General features: G+C 40.5%; 2 protein-coding genes across 6 annotated transcripts in view; both read right to left on the bottom strand.

Annotated features, from left to right (window-relative positions):
- Positions 1–1,042, bottom strand: part of LOC142027214 (peroxidasin homolog) — a 47,128-nt gene extending 46,086 nt beyond the window's left edge. The window contains exon 1 of one of the 2 annotated variants that reach the window (XR_012649049.1): positions 255–1,042. Coding sequence is in view for 1 of the 2 variants with exons in the window: in XM_075020948.1 (XP_074877049.1) it covers positions 255–418 (164 nt within the window). In the remaining variant the exon portion in view is untranslated. The remainder of the gene's footprint in view (positions 1–254) is intronic. The other variant, XM_075020948.1, reaches the window with a different exon arrangement.
- Positions 1,043–3,897: 2,855 nt separating this feature from the next.
- Positions 3,898–17,005, bottom strand: PCMTD2 (protein-L-isoaspartate (D-aspartate) O-methyltransferase domain containing 2). Of its 4 annotated transcripts, none has more exons than XM_075020961.1 (6): positions 16,886–17,005; positions 13,364–13,698; positions 11,951–12,053; positions 9,971–10,142; positions 8,884–9,007; positions 3,898–7,318 (listed from the first exon to the last, which is right to left on the bottom strand). In XM_075020961.1, the coding sequence occupies exons 2-6, from the start codon at positions 13,668–13,670 to the stop codon at positions 6,936–6,938; spliced, it is 1,089 nt and encodes a 362-aa protein (XP_074877062.1). In that variant the 5' UTR covers positions 13,671–13,698; positions 16,886–17,005; the 3' UTR covers positions 3,898–6,935. The 4 variants fall into 4 exon arrangements, with proteins under 4 accessions (XP_074877062.1, XP_074877072.1, XP_074877087.1 ...); XM_075020971.1 differs by having other exon boundaries at positions 13,364–16,041; positions 16,886–17,003; XM_075020986.1 differs by lacking the exon at positions 16,886–17,005 and adding an exon at positions 16,403–16,779.
- Positions 17,006–17,236: the final 231 nt, after the last annotated feature.

Below are 17,236 nucleotides of genomic sequence, written 5' to 3' on the forward strand. Positions count from 1 at the left end.
CCTTTGATTCTCCAAAACTGTCTTCCAGTGATCACCCTGGCATTATTCTTACTACATTTTTCAATTCCCTTGATTGCCCTGTTAATAATTAACTGATGCCAAAAAAAGAGCAGTTTCTGTTTTATGCTTTAAAAGCATGAAACAGTTTGTGATGCAGACAATTCTGCAGAAAAAAAAGCATGCCTTTGGCCTTGACGTTTTCTTTCTTAAGACCAAGCAGGTAAGAAAGGCAGTAAAATGAAATGGTTACTCACAGTATGTTTGTCTGGGGTGGGATATCGGGGATGGTTTCCAACATCAGATGCATGCATCTTACTGTAGTCCTGAAGCACAGGCAGCGACTAGGACAGGAGCAGGAGAAACTAGGCAAGAGGAGAAAACACAAAAAGCCTCGAAGAGCTGAAGATTTGATCAGCATGGTGTTTGCTGGAGTGTATTTGCCTCAATTCTGAACTGCGGGGAGCTGACAAAAAAAAGTTTCCCAGCCCTGAGGTCCAGGAGGAGGGGACTCATCAGCATGTGTTTGCAATTAAATTAAGGCAGTTTGACAGTCCAACCGCCCACCCTCTCTGCCATTATGTACATCACTGAAGATCAGACTGTTCCCACCCCTCTTTAATTGTGGTGCTGAAATGCAAACTCTTAATTTTGATTTATTTTTGCCTTGTTTCTTACTTTGAACAGCAAGTTAACTCCTCACCTTCTCCTCAGGCATTTATCTGCAAGCATGCAGAACGCACCTTCATGAACAATGACCAAAAAATGACCCTGTATTTCCAAGGCTGAGCTAGGATGCAGATGGCCCAGGGTCAAGTTTTTTATGTCAAAATTTTTGCCTTAGCACACTCTCGGCAAACTAAGGATAGCATCTTATCTAACAGCCTGTCAAACGTATCAGGCAGTAAGACTTTTAGGACAGAGGCTGTCTCTTATTACATGTAGTTACAACATCCAACAAAAATATGTTTCCAACCATTGACGGGAGCATGGAATGCTACAGATAAGTGATTTTAAAAGGGAGATCACTAACAGAGATAAATAACCTGCAAATAAAGACCAAAAAACCCTGATTGTATGCATTCTGTAAAGTTTTTTATGCAGAGTAAAAGCTGATTCATTTCAAAGACCTTTTAGCTAGTATAATTTCTTTCTACAAGGATGTCATTTGGAAAAATGTCAGGATTTTGGAAAAATTAAAGGCAATTGAGGAGTGAAGAGGGAAAGAAACAATGAAATCAACTGAGTTTGAACTGCAGGAAACGCAGACCTCAGTTTGTTTCTCCCGTTGGATGACAAAGTGGAGATGCAAAAGGGAAGACTTGTTTCCAGTTGAATTAATCACCTTTTAGTGTTATAAAGTAGCTTAGAGTGGAAACAGCTTGTCTTTAGACTTTAAGTTACTACTACGCAAGATCCTAAATGAGTGCGAGGCATTAATGCTTATTAGGATATAAAGGTACTCGAGGAATACCAAACATGGCACTGCTCCACATTACCTGGAAGATCAAACACAAGTTTCCCATCAACCTGCACATCTGCTTTATATCATAAACTACAATATAATTAACATGACAAAACAGTACTTAACAAGGGTGACATTTAAACCTCCCCAGTTCTTTTCTCCCTTCAGATTCTTTGTCGCTTGAGCACAGGCGGAGAGAGCGTTGGGTTTGGGGGTTTCACTTACAAACTTCGTATCATAGATGGTCAAAATTATATTTTTTTCCCACCTATAAAAGGACATTATACTGCAGGTTTTCTGCATCTAGTTCTCAGGCAATCTGTTGCTTGTTTGCCCTAACATCACTTTAAAATTCAAGCAAGTTCGCTGAAGTCTTCCCCGCTCCCCCTGCGGACCCAACTTATGGTTTTGAGCAGAGTGTCCTCTAGTGGCCACCCAACCCTTTGTTACAAAAAAAGGTTGTAAAAGGCTAAATTATCTGCTTCAGCCTTTATGTAACAACAATTGGCAGCTGAGGGCAGATTGCTCCAGGTGAATGACAGCTTTTAATCCCAGTTTGAGAACCTAAGTGCATCCTTCATGTGCATCAGAAAAGACAACGCAGGTTATGTCAAAATCTTCAAGACTTAAGTTGTATGTTCTTCCAGTCTGATTGCTCCTCATATCATCCTTCCAAAACACATTGAACTCTATTAGGACAGGGTAACACAGCTACATAGGAGCTGCTCTGTAAAGAAGTATTTCTAGGAAAATAAACAAAAATGCTCTCTTCAAACCATGCTTCAGTATTTAGGAAAGTCATCAACATCTTCCCTGGTACATCTGGCCACTTTACAAATACAAAGCTTTTGCCTTCTGCCTCCAATCACATCTTGGTGCATAAACTCTGAGCTCTAAACCCACCATATAAAAAAAAAAAATCCCTTCCAAGTTTATTTATATTGCTAACAGGAGAGCTGGGCCAGGCATCAGTCATGTTTCTAACGTACTGTCTTTGGAATCTTATTTCAGCGCCTGGCTGTGCAGTCGGTGGCAGCTTCTGGGAGGATTGATGGGTATTTGCCTACAACTTTGTGGGAATGGGATCTTTAGCCAAGTCAGCAGATTAACAGTGGTCATACCACAAAGAATAACTTGAGTGCAAAAAAGCAAGTTCTGCAACCTATACGTTTACCGAGAAGCAAATCTTCACTTGAACTTGAAACATACTTGTTCTACCTTGCTTATCTCCCCCTCACGACAAATGGGATGTTTGTGAGATGTTACGAAATGCTAGCAATCACAGTTCCCTTACTCTTGCATTAATTTATCTTATTTTCCATCAACATGACAAACTGTTTAAAAAGGAGCATGCAGCTCTGAACAAGAACGAAAAGTTAACTCCTAAGCAACAGGAACCTTGTGTCCCATGCTTAAGCATTGTCAGTCTCTCCTAGACACACTTTTTCACACAGGTAGACTGCAAGGAAGTTTGGTTTTGTTTTTCAGGTGTGGGTCTCCCCCCCTGCCCCTTCTTTAATTTTTAACTATCACTTCTACGGCAGTAAAAAGATTTCATTGGAGTAGGTCCCCCGAGGAGCTCATCACTACTTCCCAGGAAACCGTGATGTTTTACATCTTACTATAAAGGGAACATAAACATTATCTGACAAATTTAATTTACTTGACACCATTTGTATGACACATCCATAGCTTTCCAAAGCAGAAAAGGATATTTTTTTTCAGCAAGCATCACGTGAAGGAAAACATTATCACTGAACTAGTCTCATGTTATAGCTGGTAAAAGGACATCTATCACACACGCACAGATGACATTAAGAAACACAGACTACACGTAATTATCCTGTGGAATAAAGGTTAACAGACACATTTAATTAGCAACAGCTGTATTTGCTATTATGATCAGTTTCCTATTACAGCTGAAGCCAAAATATTATTCTCAATACTAGTGAAATGGAAGCCTTGAACACCAGCTCTTAAAAATCGCCATGAATTAAGCACTGAAACAGAGCACAGGAGACGAGAGGGGAGTTGCAGTTCAGAATGCATTAAACAAACTCCTGGTATGTTTGGTTTAAGCAATTCCTTGAAATACAGCAGTGGACTAAATGACATCTTGATATTTGCTGTCTACAGGTCTAACAGCCAGGTAAGTGAATTCACTCTTTAACCGTTCTGATATATTAAATCTAGATCAGTTCTGTGTGTGCTAATTCCAAAAAGCATCTTGCACAACTCCATTACATAAAGGTTTAGAAATCATCAGCTGGGCAGGTTTCTTCTGAGAGATTATATTCTGAGGAGTTCATCTAAAACTATGCACCTGCACCATATTATTAAGTGCTTTTTCTAGTGGTCTGGTGTCTTAACCTTCAATTATGGAAATAAGTACTTATCTACAAAGTATTCTAATCACAACATGATGCAAAGCCATGTTAAGAAGGCTAAAAAGTCTTTACTGAATTTATTGATACAGAAACACTTATTAATAATGTTTAAATTGTGTAACACTTTCGCATGCCTCAGGCCAATTTAACTCTAGTTTCTACACATAGATTTTTCAACTTACACATTAATGATTAAAGCAGCTTGAAGTTCATTTCTTTTTGCAAATTTACTGCAGTATCGAAACCTAAGGAGCCACATACAATTAAAGTGAAGACTACTTTGAACACAAAAGGAAACAAAGCAGGTAAAATTCCTAGACAGCTTACAGACTATACAAAAACAGTTATGCTACAATTACTCTATTAGAAATGCATACAAAACTACAGTGCAAGTCCTTGTGCACAGGGAAAATGTATTTACAGTTCCCCTTCATTTACAGGCTATAAGCAATACTATTTCACAGTTATATTACACATAAAATTTCTACTCTGTGTTTGGATCTGTGGGTTTTTGGACAAGGTGACAATTTGACAACCTAGAACATAAATTTCCTGTATATATATTTATTTATTCAACCTTATCCAGGAAAAATAGCAGTATTTTATGCATCTTATAGAAAGCTACAAAAATCTAGCAAATGTAATAAAAAAGGCAAATCTGGTGAAAAATCTGATAAAATATCTTTTACAACTGGGGGTGAGATGGGGCTAAAATCAAACAGGGATAAATGAAAGATAATTCTCCCTCAACTGGTTGGCTTTAACAGAATCTCAACAAGGCTTACTAATACGAACTTGAAGTTTAATGTCATTTTTAAAGCAACTTCTTTAAAAGAAGTTTTGTAATTAACAAACTGAAGGATGACCTGATAGCCAAAAGTAGGAGGTGCCCTGTACTATGTAGGGGTGTGGAAATTGTGCCACAATACAGAAAGGCACATACCTGGTATGACAGCTATTAAGCAGAAATGCCTAACAAATACAGAGGTGACAGCCTTCAGGGAAGCACAGGGAAATATTACACATAGATTCTATTAAGCCTCTATTTACCACCATATCCAGGATTTTCATTTGTAGAAAGAAATTCATTGTAGTTGCCAGAATTACAAGATGGGTACTTGCATGTTTACAGGAAACCATCAGCTCAGTGGCCATAGAACTGCCCCATTTAAAATAAAGAAATAAAAATCTGAGGGAGCAAAATAGCTTAGGGTACCATTTAGGCCAGAAGTGGAGACTTGGGAAACCAGAGGCAAAACACAGCCTATGACTGTGTTATGTGCCAGCAGCCACATGACACCGTATTATCAGATGATATTCTCAAAGATATAAAAAAGCCTATTAAGCAAGGAAGAGTTCTTCACCTTGGGCTTAGACGTACAAGAGTTATCCGTTTACTTTCAAAGCCACACAGAACTTTGAAACACCATTTATCATTAGGCAAGTTGTGCAACTCAGTACCATTAACCGAAAACCCAACATACTTTTGGCAAGACAGTCTTCATTCATTCCTCCTCAGAAAATGAGGAGACAACATGAAAAAAAAAAAAAAAAGATATCAAAGTGATACCAACTTAAGTGCTGCTGATGGGGCAATGCCTTAACATAGCTTCATTACCTACGGAGAGGGGTTCCCCCCCACCAGCTTTAAGAGTATTTCACATCAATACAAGCTCAAGGGTTTCTTTCCAGCCTTTACCAGTTTAGGTAGGTTTTTCAAACAGGCTGAACCAAGTAAACTTCCCCTTCTAAACACGATATCTACTTCTATCACCATTACAGGAAGACTTGGGAATAAAAATTAGAGTTCACATCCACAGAACTGCAGAGCGTAAAGTCCTTCTGTATAAGCCTGTTAAAACATCTACTTAATTGTTACAGGAATAAAATAACTTACCAAGTTGATCAACTTCATTCTACCTACTGTATGTGGACCGTGTGTACACAGATTGTATTCTAGGCACCTTGCTACAGCAGGGGCACACACACAGGAACACCTAAGAACTGCATCAATTTGGCTTTCTAGACTGTTTTCAGGTTCTACACACCCTCCGCAAAACTACATTTGGCTGATTTACCAGGACACAAGCCACTCTGCTCAAGCTAGCACGCTGCACTTCACTCTGTTCAGCCCAGCAGATGTAAGTTATCTCATTCAACAGCAAAATCTGCAGATTCTGCTTTCACAGTCAGTTTTCACAAACTCACTGTTTCGCATCTCTCTACCCTCTTCCCCATTCAGAACTACTCTGTAAACATTTCCAGAGACAACAGTCACAACCCTGACTACCTTAGCATCCTGTCAAAGCTAATCAGCTTTGCAATTCTTCACTTGCCTCCATTGCTTTAAAAAAACAAAACCAAAACAAAACCAAAAACCAACTTTGCATCTCTTAGACCAATTCCCTAGAACAGGTGTTTCCCATTAAGAAAATCAATATTCTCTAAAACATTTTTACTTTTTACTGAAAAATTATATATAGTTTATATGCAAAACTGAGACCAACCAAAGGGGAGCTGATGCTTTCCTTCTCATTCAAAACCTGGATGCCACAAGGGTAATGCCAAAAATTCTTTCCTTTCTGTAAAAGTTGTGCTTTTTCAGGTTACTGGAAGAAACAAGATTTGCCAGGTCAGTTTTTACTAATAATCTTCATCCTCCATTAAACACACACCACAGTGAATAGATGGCAGGTTTAGTGGGAGAAAGCACAGACAGCAAAGGTCTTTGGGGAACTGCTTGAGAATATTTAAAAACTGCAATTCGGTAGAGCAGCCATGAGATTTTTAGAATATCTCTGTGCAGTTAGTTTCAGGGAATTAAATCCTCCTTTCCGTAAGCAGCTGAGCATTTCACCAACTTGCTTCCTAAGGAATCCCTGCTGTAGGATAAAACTATAGCACACAACTGAGAAGAAAGAAGAAACTCAAAAAAGCTATAATGTTTAAGTGTACAGCAGCCATGTTCCCCAGCTAGCCTACTGCTTTGGGTGGTCATATTAGCAGGCAAGCAAGTGGTATACATTTGTCAAGCCCTAAGTAATACTTTATTTTCTGCCTACTTCCCACTTTCTAGAAGAAGGAAATTACTTTTCCCTGTAATAAAGCAGGTAATATTTCAAGGGATCAGGCAAAGGCAGACTCAAGACCTTTTCCCTCAAAAAGTTTACAGGGGGATCTGGCTTTATTTCAGAGGGTTTAGTTTCTTCCTCTTCTCGTCTCTCATCTTCGATATCCTCACTGTTGTTGTTATCATCTGATGGGTTGGAGATACGACTAGCGAAGACCTCTTTGTCCAAGAAAACAATAGTTTCCATGCGACGGCGACGCACTCGTCTTCGTTTAAATCTTGGGGGGTTCTTCAGCCCATTTCCATTTTTGCCCATTGTTTCTTGATGTATAATTTTTTTAATGGTTCCTCGGATGGCTATGCGAGCCAGATCCTGGAGGCTGCGAACAGCCACTGGGGCTAAAACAAAATGAAAACCATGAACAGATATGAAGAAACTCCCCTCAAGAGTACTCACAGGAAAAGTTGTATTTGCTCAAATTAAATCAGGCCACTTGAATTCCCTGCTGTGATTACAAAAACAGCCCTATTCAACTCCTGTCAACTCAGATAAACTGTATTGTAACTTCCCAAACAAAATTTAATTATGCATTTCTCTCATTAACTGAAGAAAAAGAATGGGATGAAAGAAGAGTTTCATATTTTGATGTCAAGTCCTCACAATTATTTTACGATACACATGTCTTAAAGATTATAAGAATGCAGACTTAGTGACTGAAAGTCTGACTGTTTAATAACTTAGAAAAAGATATTTTCCGACCATAGAGAACTAGACCTGAAGTCTATTTAACTCTTCCATGAAATGATTTTTCTATTCTGAAGTTACTTCAGCTTTGCCAAGTTCTTCACTTATAAAACATGAGTACTATTTACGCTCTTCAAAAACTGCTTCAGACTTAGTGGGTGAAGACTGGCTGGAAACCATTTGGTAAAAGTAATTATAGAAGCATACAATAAGTTATTGTATTAAAATACTTCCCACATTAATGGTCTGGAAGACTGTTCTGTCTTCTGCACTTATTTGCTGCCAGCCCATAAGTGCACAACATAACTCAGGTAGTATAAAGAAAAAAATGTATTGATGCACACACATCCATGTACTAAAATGAATTAAAACTGAAACAAAAAAACCTCCCTGTCTTCTACTGACAAGTAAGCATTCCTGTGACCTGAATGAAGGAACCAGAAAAAAATTACATGTAATATATATATGCAGGTCTCACTACAAAGCCACCATATGAAGTATGCTGGAATATGCACTTAATGGGCTTTATAGCACTGTATGGACTGCTTGCTGAGCTGCTTTTTGTCATGCAAAGACACCTTTCCAGAATAAGAACAAAGCCTGACTAATCTCTTTATGGAAGTATCTCTGTCTTCACATGTTCTTAAGAGGCCTCCCTACACTGAAGTCTTAATCTAAAGATTGAGGCCACTGCATACAACCTGCATTTCAAACAGCTAACCAAAAATTGCACAACTTCTATCCCTCAAGCATTCCAGGTTCAGGATAATTCTGAATTGCTGGGTGGTGAGAGCCTTTGAGTAGATACAATGTTTGTTCACAGGTACTGCTTGTGTATTTTCCATCACCATGGCACAGTGCCCGAGAACCACGACAGCATGTAATTCAGGATTGAAATAGATGTCTGCATGTGCAAAAACAATGATGAAACATCCCACAAAGTTTAGGTACAACTTCACAAGAAATCATTTGTATTTAGAATCTGTTTTCTGCAATTCTGATTCTTGCACCAGGCCTCTGCAGGTATCCTCAAGGGTGGACTGGGAGCCAATACAAGACTTAGACAACTGTTCAAAGGAGGAAGCAGTTGGAATAATTTTCCGTGAAAGGATTCATAGGGATGTTACATCTAAGGAAGTAAGGTGCAGTTTATAGCCAAATAGCAGAAGAACCGCGCCCCCCCCCCCCCCCCCCCCCACTCAAGAATGTCTGTACTCACGCAAGTGAACAAGCCTTGATTTTCCTGAATCTGCGTGGTTAGGCTGAATCAAAGGAGCAAAAGAAACAGCAAGAATCTTCTTGGTCTCCCAGGCAGAAGGACCAATACGAGTTATCTTAGTCAACTAAATCAAAACAAGGAGATTATTGTCCATTGTGTGAACTACAGTAAGATTTCTGAACAAAAAAAGAACAAATTACTTTTCTGCCTGGACAAGTGGTTAAAGTACTAGAAGCAACAACAGTAAAAGTTACGTAATACGGAGAAACACTGGGGCTTTTTTGAGAAAATTGAGAAATCCTTCAGGATTAGTCCCAGGTAACTTCATCTGTTGCAACACAGTATAGGCACTGGCAGTTTGGGTCACCCTGCTTTCCCAGATCTTCCTCAATTCTGAACCAGAACAGCTATGTCTCACCACTGAGAAAACATGCCAGTCACTGATGAACGTTCACTCTTGAAGGAAGCCTGAAGATCACTGGATTTCTGTTCCAGCTCAAATCTCTTACACTAACTCACTGCGCAGCATCTTACTGGGAAGAAGCTCTGCTCACCTCAACCACCCTGACAGAGGTAAAAGGTCACATACCTACACCTCAGTCATTCAAGTCCATTAAAACAACACACCTTTACACCAAAAAGTTAATCTGAATTACAATCCTAAACTCGCACACAGGGCAGTTATCCACTTTTTACTAAAAAGAATCCATTGACACTTTTAAATAGGGACAACTCGCATGCTCTTTCATAAGCCAGTTAGGGGGTAATTTTGTATTTTGCCATTAAGTACAACACTAGATGATGTAACTTGAACAAAGCCTTGCTGACATTCTTCTGCAGCATGAAAATAAATCTGCAATTAAAAACAACAGATCTGAATGTGTGGAAGACTGGTTGGTAGAACTATGAATTTCTTAAATATTATTAAATGAGCAGAGTTGCGTTTCCACTCACAGTGAAAACTGGTGCACTTGCTGCTTTCTTCAATCTGCTACAAGAAGGGCAAACTAAAGGAAGAGCTATTGACTAAACCGAGATGAGAATTAAGAATAACTGAAAGAGAAACATGGGTAGAAAGGCACTCAACCTTCTCTTCTAGAGGCATGACAAGAATTCCCCCAACTTTCAACAGGTTCTTCATGTAGTCTTCATGTTCCTTCTGTACTCCAGCACCACAGTAAACACGGTCATACTGAGTACAGTCTGGAGAAATCTCTAAACAATTGCCGGTAACAAAAGATGGCTCACAAAATTCAAATCTGAAAATGAAGAAGATGTGTATCATACAAGAATGTTACAATTTATCAAATGAATTATTGTCATGATTCTGAAAAAAAAATGAAACAATGAAAAATACTTGAAAAAAACCAAAAAACAGTTTCCTGGGATTTCTCCTCTGAAGCCCATATATTCTAGACATTACCAGAACAGACCACAGCTAGAAGTCTCAAAACCACAGAACAACGAGGTGAGAATTCATAGGTGAAAATCTCCAAAGGATAAGGATGCATAATTTCATACTTTAGTTGCATATAACTCTTCAGAACGAGCTATTTTTAGTCACCTGATGCTGACTCAGTTACGATATGCAAATATAAATATCAGACGAGCAACTCCAAATGTTAAGGTCTTTTAAGGACTGCACCAGGGTTTTTTTGGCATTTTCAAAAGCTTTTAAATAGTTTTCAGATGTTGTGGGGAACTATCACCTGATGCTTCAGAAATATGCTTTGCTGAAGCCAATGGAAGTTTTGCCATTAGCTTCAAAAGAACTGTGATTTCACCCTTCATAAAAAGAAATTTTGCCTATAGCATTTCTGATTCAGTTTAGAAGAAAAATGAATGATTCTGTGATGCTTCTGGTTCTCTTACATGCTCCAAAACTACATAAGCCTTAAGCCCTACACTTAAGGGCTGATTTTGATAGAAGTTGTACAAGTACAACATATCCATTCTTCTACTGGAATCTTGAGAGGCAGCTCAATATAGCACCTATTTATTCCTAAACACTTCCTGAAACCTTCTGGTTTTGCAAAGTGTGCTAGACATTCACAGCAGCCAGCCAATAGTTCCTGCACACGGTGTTCTAACAGCATAACCCAGCGGACATTTCTCTCAGCAATGCCAATTTTCCAGACATGTTGATTTCTGAATTCAGCTCACTTTTGCTCCATAGCTATATTTGTCTGGAGAGAGAAAAAGAAGTCTTCCTTAAAACACCTATTCAAACAATAGCAATGTGACTCTGAAAAAAACCCAGTCATCTATGTGCAAGCACTGTCCATGCCGAAAACTTTCGGTCTACTGCCAACATTAAGAGAATACAGCCCTGCTATCAGCAGCTTTCCAGCACAGCAGTAATAGCACAAGGCTGAGTAGTTTAAATTCCAGCACAGAATGACTTTAATTTTCTTCCTCCCATGAGAGGAGGACTATCAAGTATCCAGAAGTGCTTTACTTCCCTGTTTGAACAAACTGTGAGACGGATCCAAAAATATGACAGCTACAACTTTTATTGCTGAGGTTACTATTGGCAGTGGTTATCTTGCTGGAAAGTTATTACTTGTGACAGCAGCAAAATGGAGGTTCTAAGGAAGAACATAAATCAAATCCCAAGCAGTTTTAGTACCAACTTAATCATCATAAAACTACCTTCATATTTTAAAACACCATTTTTCTTCTTCTCAAATAAAACATATTAGGCCACCACAGAAATCAGCTCATATTCTTCTGATAACCATGTACGCTTTCAGATCACAAACATAACTATTATTGTTATTTGCAAGTTTCAAGTTGTTACCTGCAAGTGCATTTTAAAGTAAGTAATCTTCTTCAGCTTCCTTTAAGCTCTGCAACAGCAGCACTGCTATTAAAAACACTGCAAAAATTTCTGAAACTCCCCCACAATACGTATCAGCTTCGAAGGTCATACACTGCAGCTCAGCAAGCCTAAGGAGCCAAAATCCTCAGATTACCCTGAATCCAGAGCTGCCACACGGGAGCAAGAACTGCCATGACTAAAGTCAAATGCACAAAATGAATCCAAACGAGCATTCCACATTCTTACTTGTCAAAGCTGTCACTTGTTTTAATGAAGAAGTCCAATTTCTGCTTCGCATATTCGATCACATCGGAATGCAACTCCACACCATGGTTAACACCAAAAGGACCTGCAAATATAGAACAGTACATAATGGTAACAGGCAACAACACAAAATCCAACAGGATTGAATACAGTTTTGGATACTTCCTATAACAGATTGCTCCTTGAGAGTCAGACAGTCAGCACTTGTGTAGGGTCAGCTATCTTACTACTACAATGAGGATTGTAACCCTATACTTGCAATTTCTGGCAGCAAATGAGGCTGTTTGGCGCAATTGATTTTGAATCATTTGCTCTTAACTATGCAGGAAATTCCTCTGTAGGAGGGAAACACTGATACTACTGCTGTAAAACTGACCACCTGAAAAAAACTCCAATGCAGAACAATAGCCTGCATTTTTTAATAAATCTCTCAAAAAAATCTTCATGTTATTTTCATAGCCCCTTGCTGATATGCTGAAAATCTCCTCAAAGGAATTGGGAACAGTCACCACACATTGTACCTCAATTAACAGCAAAAATAAATTGGAAAATACAGAAGTTGTTCAGCACTCATGCTTTTTATTCAGAACTGACTTGGTAACTTTTCAAAAAATTCAAAGGAATTCAAAAGCCCTGGGGTTACATATTTGCATCCTAGGTAATCTCAACAAACCTAGCTGAAAACCACAAATGGGAGATGGAGCAAGGTTCTATCCTGACAACAAACGTTTCAGCAGTTAAAATTCTTGACACCCCCACAAAAGGAAAATACGTACCCTATAGTAATTTGCTATCTATCCCGGCAGCACAATTGCTGACTGAAATACTTAAGGGTGAATTGCAATTATATAATTGCACTTTGATGCTTTGCTTTGTGTCTACTGTAGATGTGGTCACAAAGTCAGTTGTGATGCACCAACTGCTTTCCAAAGACTATTCCCACCTGTCTGTCGGTAAGAGTCAAAACTGGATTTCAAACATGTTTTGGTCTAGACAGGAGAGCGTAAAAACAAACAAGCCACAAAGCAGCTATAGTCACAGGTTTCTGTGGGCATGCTCAATCCTATTTTAAACATGGTGCTCCTGCTCCCGAGCTGGGTTCTTGCTCAAGGGGCAACAAACCTAAGTTCATCTCCATTTCTGCAGGAATCCACTACAGCCACCTGGGCAATTACATCGTTGCCTGTTCTGAACTGCCACAGAAATCTGGATCCCATCCAGTTCCAGAGAGAAGGTTGCAAGAATCCTGATAAATTGGCCAGCTGAATTAATGCATTCTTTACTTTCCTGGCTACCTTTTAGTTTCATTACTTGAGGTATGCTTCATTCCCAATTTCAAAATTTTTTCTTTTTTAATCTAATGTAAACAGTTAACATGATTGAAAAGGTATTTACCCAAGATGAGTCCAACCATGGAACTCAGATAACCAGTGCCACTGCCAAGATTCAAAAATGACAGCCCCGGTTGCAGATCCAAAGCTTCCATCACCTCAGAGTAAATACACGGTGCCGAGAGATGAATATTTCCATGCTTCCATGCCAAGTCCTTGTAGGCATTGTCTTTGAACTCTTCCAGGTAGTAATCTGCTCGATCAATGGCTCGGAACGCCTGTTCTACCAGTTCTGTCCGGATATATTGTGCCTCCTTCAGGTTATCAATTAATTCATCATTATCTTCTCCTGCACTCACTGCACCTCCCATCTTCAGCAGCTTTCTATAAGCACTAAAACTGAGAGAGTAATAAAGGAAGGTGAGGTATAGAGCACGCACTTGAACACTAAGTTATGCTGCTGTATATGAAGTACTTTGAGGGAGACCTTTAGGTACCTTAAGGACCACAAGCACCAGAAAAACATTACCACCTACCAGCACCCCCATCCCCCATTCAAACAATGAAAACGAAAATGCAGCAGATCTGGCACCCAGTACCTGACACTAGCGGGGAAAACCACAATAGACAATTTAAACGTGCAATGCCTGTCTTCAAACACTACCAACATTTTACTAGCATGTCAGCTTTTCCACTGAACCCTTTATATAAAAGGATTATTCTAGCTCCTATGCTTATAGGTCATTTTTCATTTCAAATCCAACAAACAGTGCAAGTTTGGCTTGCCTGTCAGAATTCTTGCCACACACGGACTTTCTATCTCTAATAGCAACTCGGGGAAATTAAGACACAGGCAGCAAGAACCAGAAAAAATCTCAAATTACATTCTCTTTGAACATGCATCAGGATGCCAATTTTGCAGAGGTTAAAGAAACCTCTGACCTAGTGTACAAGCTTGCTTACTTTAGCAAATGCACTTTCACACAGCTCATCTTTAGAGCTTGAGCCACCATCATTAGTAAAGCACTTAATGATACAGACAGCAACTGCAGGGAGAATTTCCACTGAAGCCTGCAGAATTTCTTAGGTCCTCTTAAGTCCTAGATGAGCTAACCCCCAATTTGGAAACTCTTCAGTGACACAGATATATGAATTACAAACACTTCTGACTTCACTGACATGATCATCTCCAGCAACCTATTCAGGCTTGGGGGGGCGGGAGGAGAAAAGTAAGCACCTTCCTTGACTATGCATTACACCAAGCATGGCTATATGCTTCCTGTAGTAAAATATCTATAGGTTTTAAAGGAAAAGGTGTAGGGGGAGAAGAACATAGAAGAACTTATCACTCAAAATTAACCTAGCTTTTCATCTCTTCCCATATCTTAAAAAAAAAAAAAATCCTTTTCAGAAAACACAACATGATTTTTTTTTTAAAATGCATTTATTTACAATGCCTTTCTCTGCTCACAATAACAACCACAGAAGCAGCAGCTTTAGAGTTCATTCCTGGGATCAGAAGATCTGCCTACAGCTAAATTGTTGGGGTTTATTTGTTTCATTCAGCAAGAGCAAATTATACACTTTCATTTTCAGAGGAAAAAAAGAAAAGCTACAGGAGTCTAAGGAAATTTCACAGTTATTCAAATAACATACCATCCTGATTACCTGCAGAGACACACAAAATAGGATATACTTAGGCAGAGAACTCAAGCCAGTTTTTAATACATTCATGTCTCAAACACATCAATCCAGTTCCAGACCATTAATAAAACTTAAAAAAATGCCACCCCTCTCCTTTCTATTGTTACTCCTTCATTTTCTCTAAAAAAAAATGATTGTGTTTTATTACTTCACAGTGGAAACACATCAAGTTGAAGGCTTAGCTGGGTTTACCAGCCAATTTGATTCTTTTTTTTTTTCCCCCTCCTCTTACATACACAACAAGTCTTTGCATCTGCACAAGTAGGGTTGCTTATATCTTTAGTCAGTATGCTTTATATAACATGCTGCATTAAAACACTCTCTTCCCTGAGGGTGTTGATTCCCTCAACTTTCCTTTGTATATGTTGTTCTTAGGCTTGCTTCTTTCTTCCACTTAAGCTCTTTTTGCTATTAAAAATCTACATTTTTAGATTTAAGTATGAATAAAAAGTTGTGCCTTTAACAGTGTTCCACTTTGGATCACCAACAAATTCTTTCTGATGTACACAAGCCCCACTGGGACAACTGGTCCAACCTGGTTTTAGCACAGCTATATGATCAACAACTGTTCTTCCACGTCCTACAACATTGAAGACATTTTTCTAATGAGATCAAGGAATATCCAAGTTGTGACAGGTGTGAGTTACTTCTGAAATGATCACTTTTACTGGACGCTAGCTTACTTCCAATAAAATGCATGTTTTATATGCAGAACATAGAACTCTGGCATTTAAATTCCTCTTCAGGTAATTCCACGTCTTTGTTTAACCTTGTTTCCCTTCTCCTATTGGAAATGGGGACCACGACTATGAGTAGGGCTTATTTTTAACAAACTTTTAAAAACCAGATCCTCTCCCTCCACAATTAGCCCAGTTGCACTTTTCACGCTTCTAGGTAAAGCACAGATTTCCACAAATCTGAGCAGGGACAAAGTTCACATGCAAAAACTACGATCCTTAGCTGATCACAACACAGGTATCAAACGAAGCAGCCTTTTAGTGTTGAAATATCCCTTCAATTGCATGTTGTCATCTTCCCCTTTAAGAAAAACAAAACAGAAAAACAAACAAACAAGTCTGACATGAGAAGCTGGATTCAGACGCCTGAAACAAAACACTGAAATAAAAGCAATTTCTTCCAAGGCAAACACCAGCAGATGCACAGAGGAAGACTCAAAACAATACACAAGGCACAAAAATGCAATTCTTCACCCCAACACATTTCCAGGATAATCCCTGCTCTGACATAATACGCTACAAAAGGAATAACAAAGGTGAGGCTATTTACCGATAAAAAAAAACAACCAACAGTTACAGCTGGCACAGCTTTCAATCCGATCCCTTCTAACCCTCTCAAATAACAAATTAAAAAGCCCCACGCCATATAGCTCAATCACTACCTGCGTTATCAGGCTGCTGCCGAGCAAAGTGACGGTGATGAGAGACTGGGAGGTCTAGGAAAGCCAGATGTTGGTATATCCCTCCTCCCCGCCCCCGGCTTTCATTACACCTGGGTGCCTCCGGTCTCCACACAACATCTCTGCCTCCAGTCATGCCCAGAGCCCCAGCGCGGCCGTGTGGGAGCCCAGGCCGCCCTGACGGGGAAGCGGTGTTGGGGCGAAGGAGAGGCCACGGGAAGGGCCATGCTCCCACCGCGGGGCACCTCCAGGAGAAGCGGGAGCCCCACCGCCCGAGGAAAGCCGCAGGGCCGAGCTGAGGCGGAGGAGGGAGGGGGGGCTGCGGCCTGAGGAGGCGGCGCGGCTCCGGCCGGGGCTGAGGTGAAGGGGAGGGGGGGGGGGGGCTGCAGCAGCCCGGTGAGGTCAGGTGGAGTCGGGACCGGCCGCACCTCAACGGACAGGGTCTCCTCGCCCGTCGGGCCGTACCTGAGCGGCGGGTGGGCGAAAGCCAGCCCGGTGCGGCCCGCTCCCCTTCCCGGGCCCGGCGGCGCGGCCCGTCCCGCCGCGCTCGGTCAGCTGTAAACACTGCCCAGCTGAGCGCCGGCCGCCACACTGCGCAGGCGCGGCGCGCACCACCGCCGCGAGAAAAGCGGGGGGGGGGGTGGAGGGGGAGCATACCACTGCTGCCCGGAGGAGGGCGCTGTGTGGGCTGTACCATGCGTGACCGGGGAGAGGTGGGAAGACTGTACCACTACGGGGCGGGGGGCAGCGCTGGTTCTCTGAGGGGAAGTTGGCAGAGAGCAGGCCTTCATACCAACCACAACGCACATCGCACCG

The sequence above is a fragment of the Buteo buteo genome, chromosome 2 (genome assembly GCF_964188355.1).
Source record: "Buteo buteo chromosome 2, bButBut1.hap1.1, whole genome shotgun sequence".
Lineage (NCBI taxonomy): Eukaryota > Metazoa > Chordata > Aves > Accipitriformes > Accipitridae > Buteo > Buteo buteo.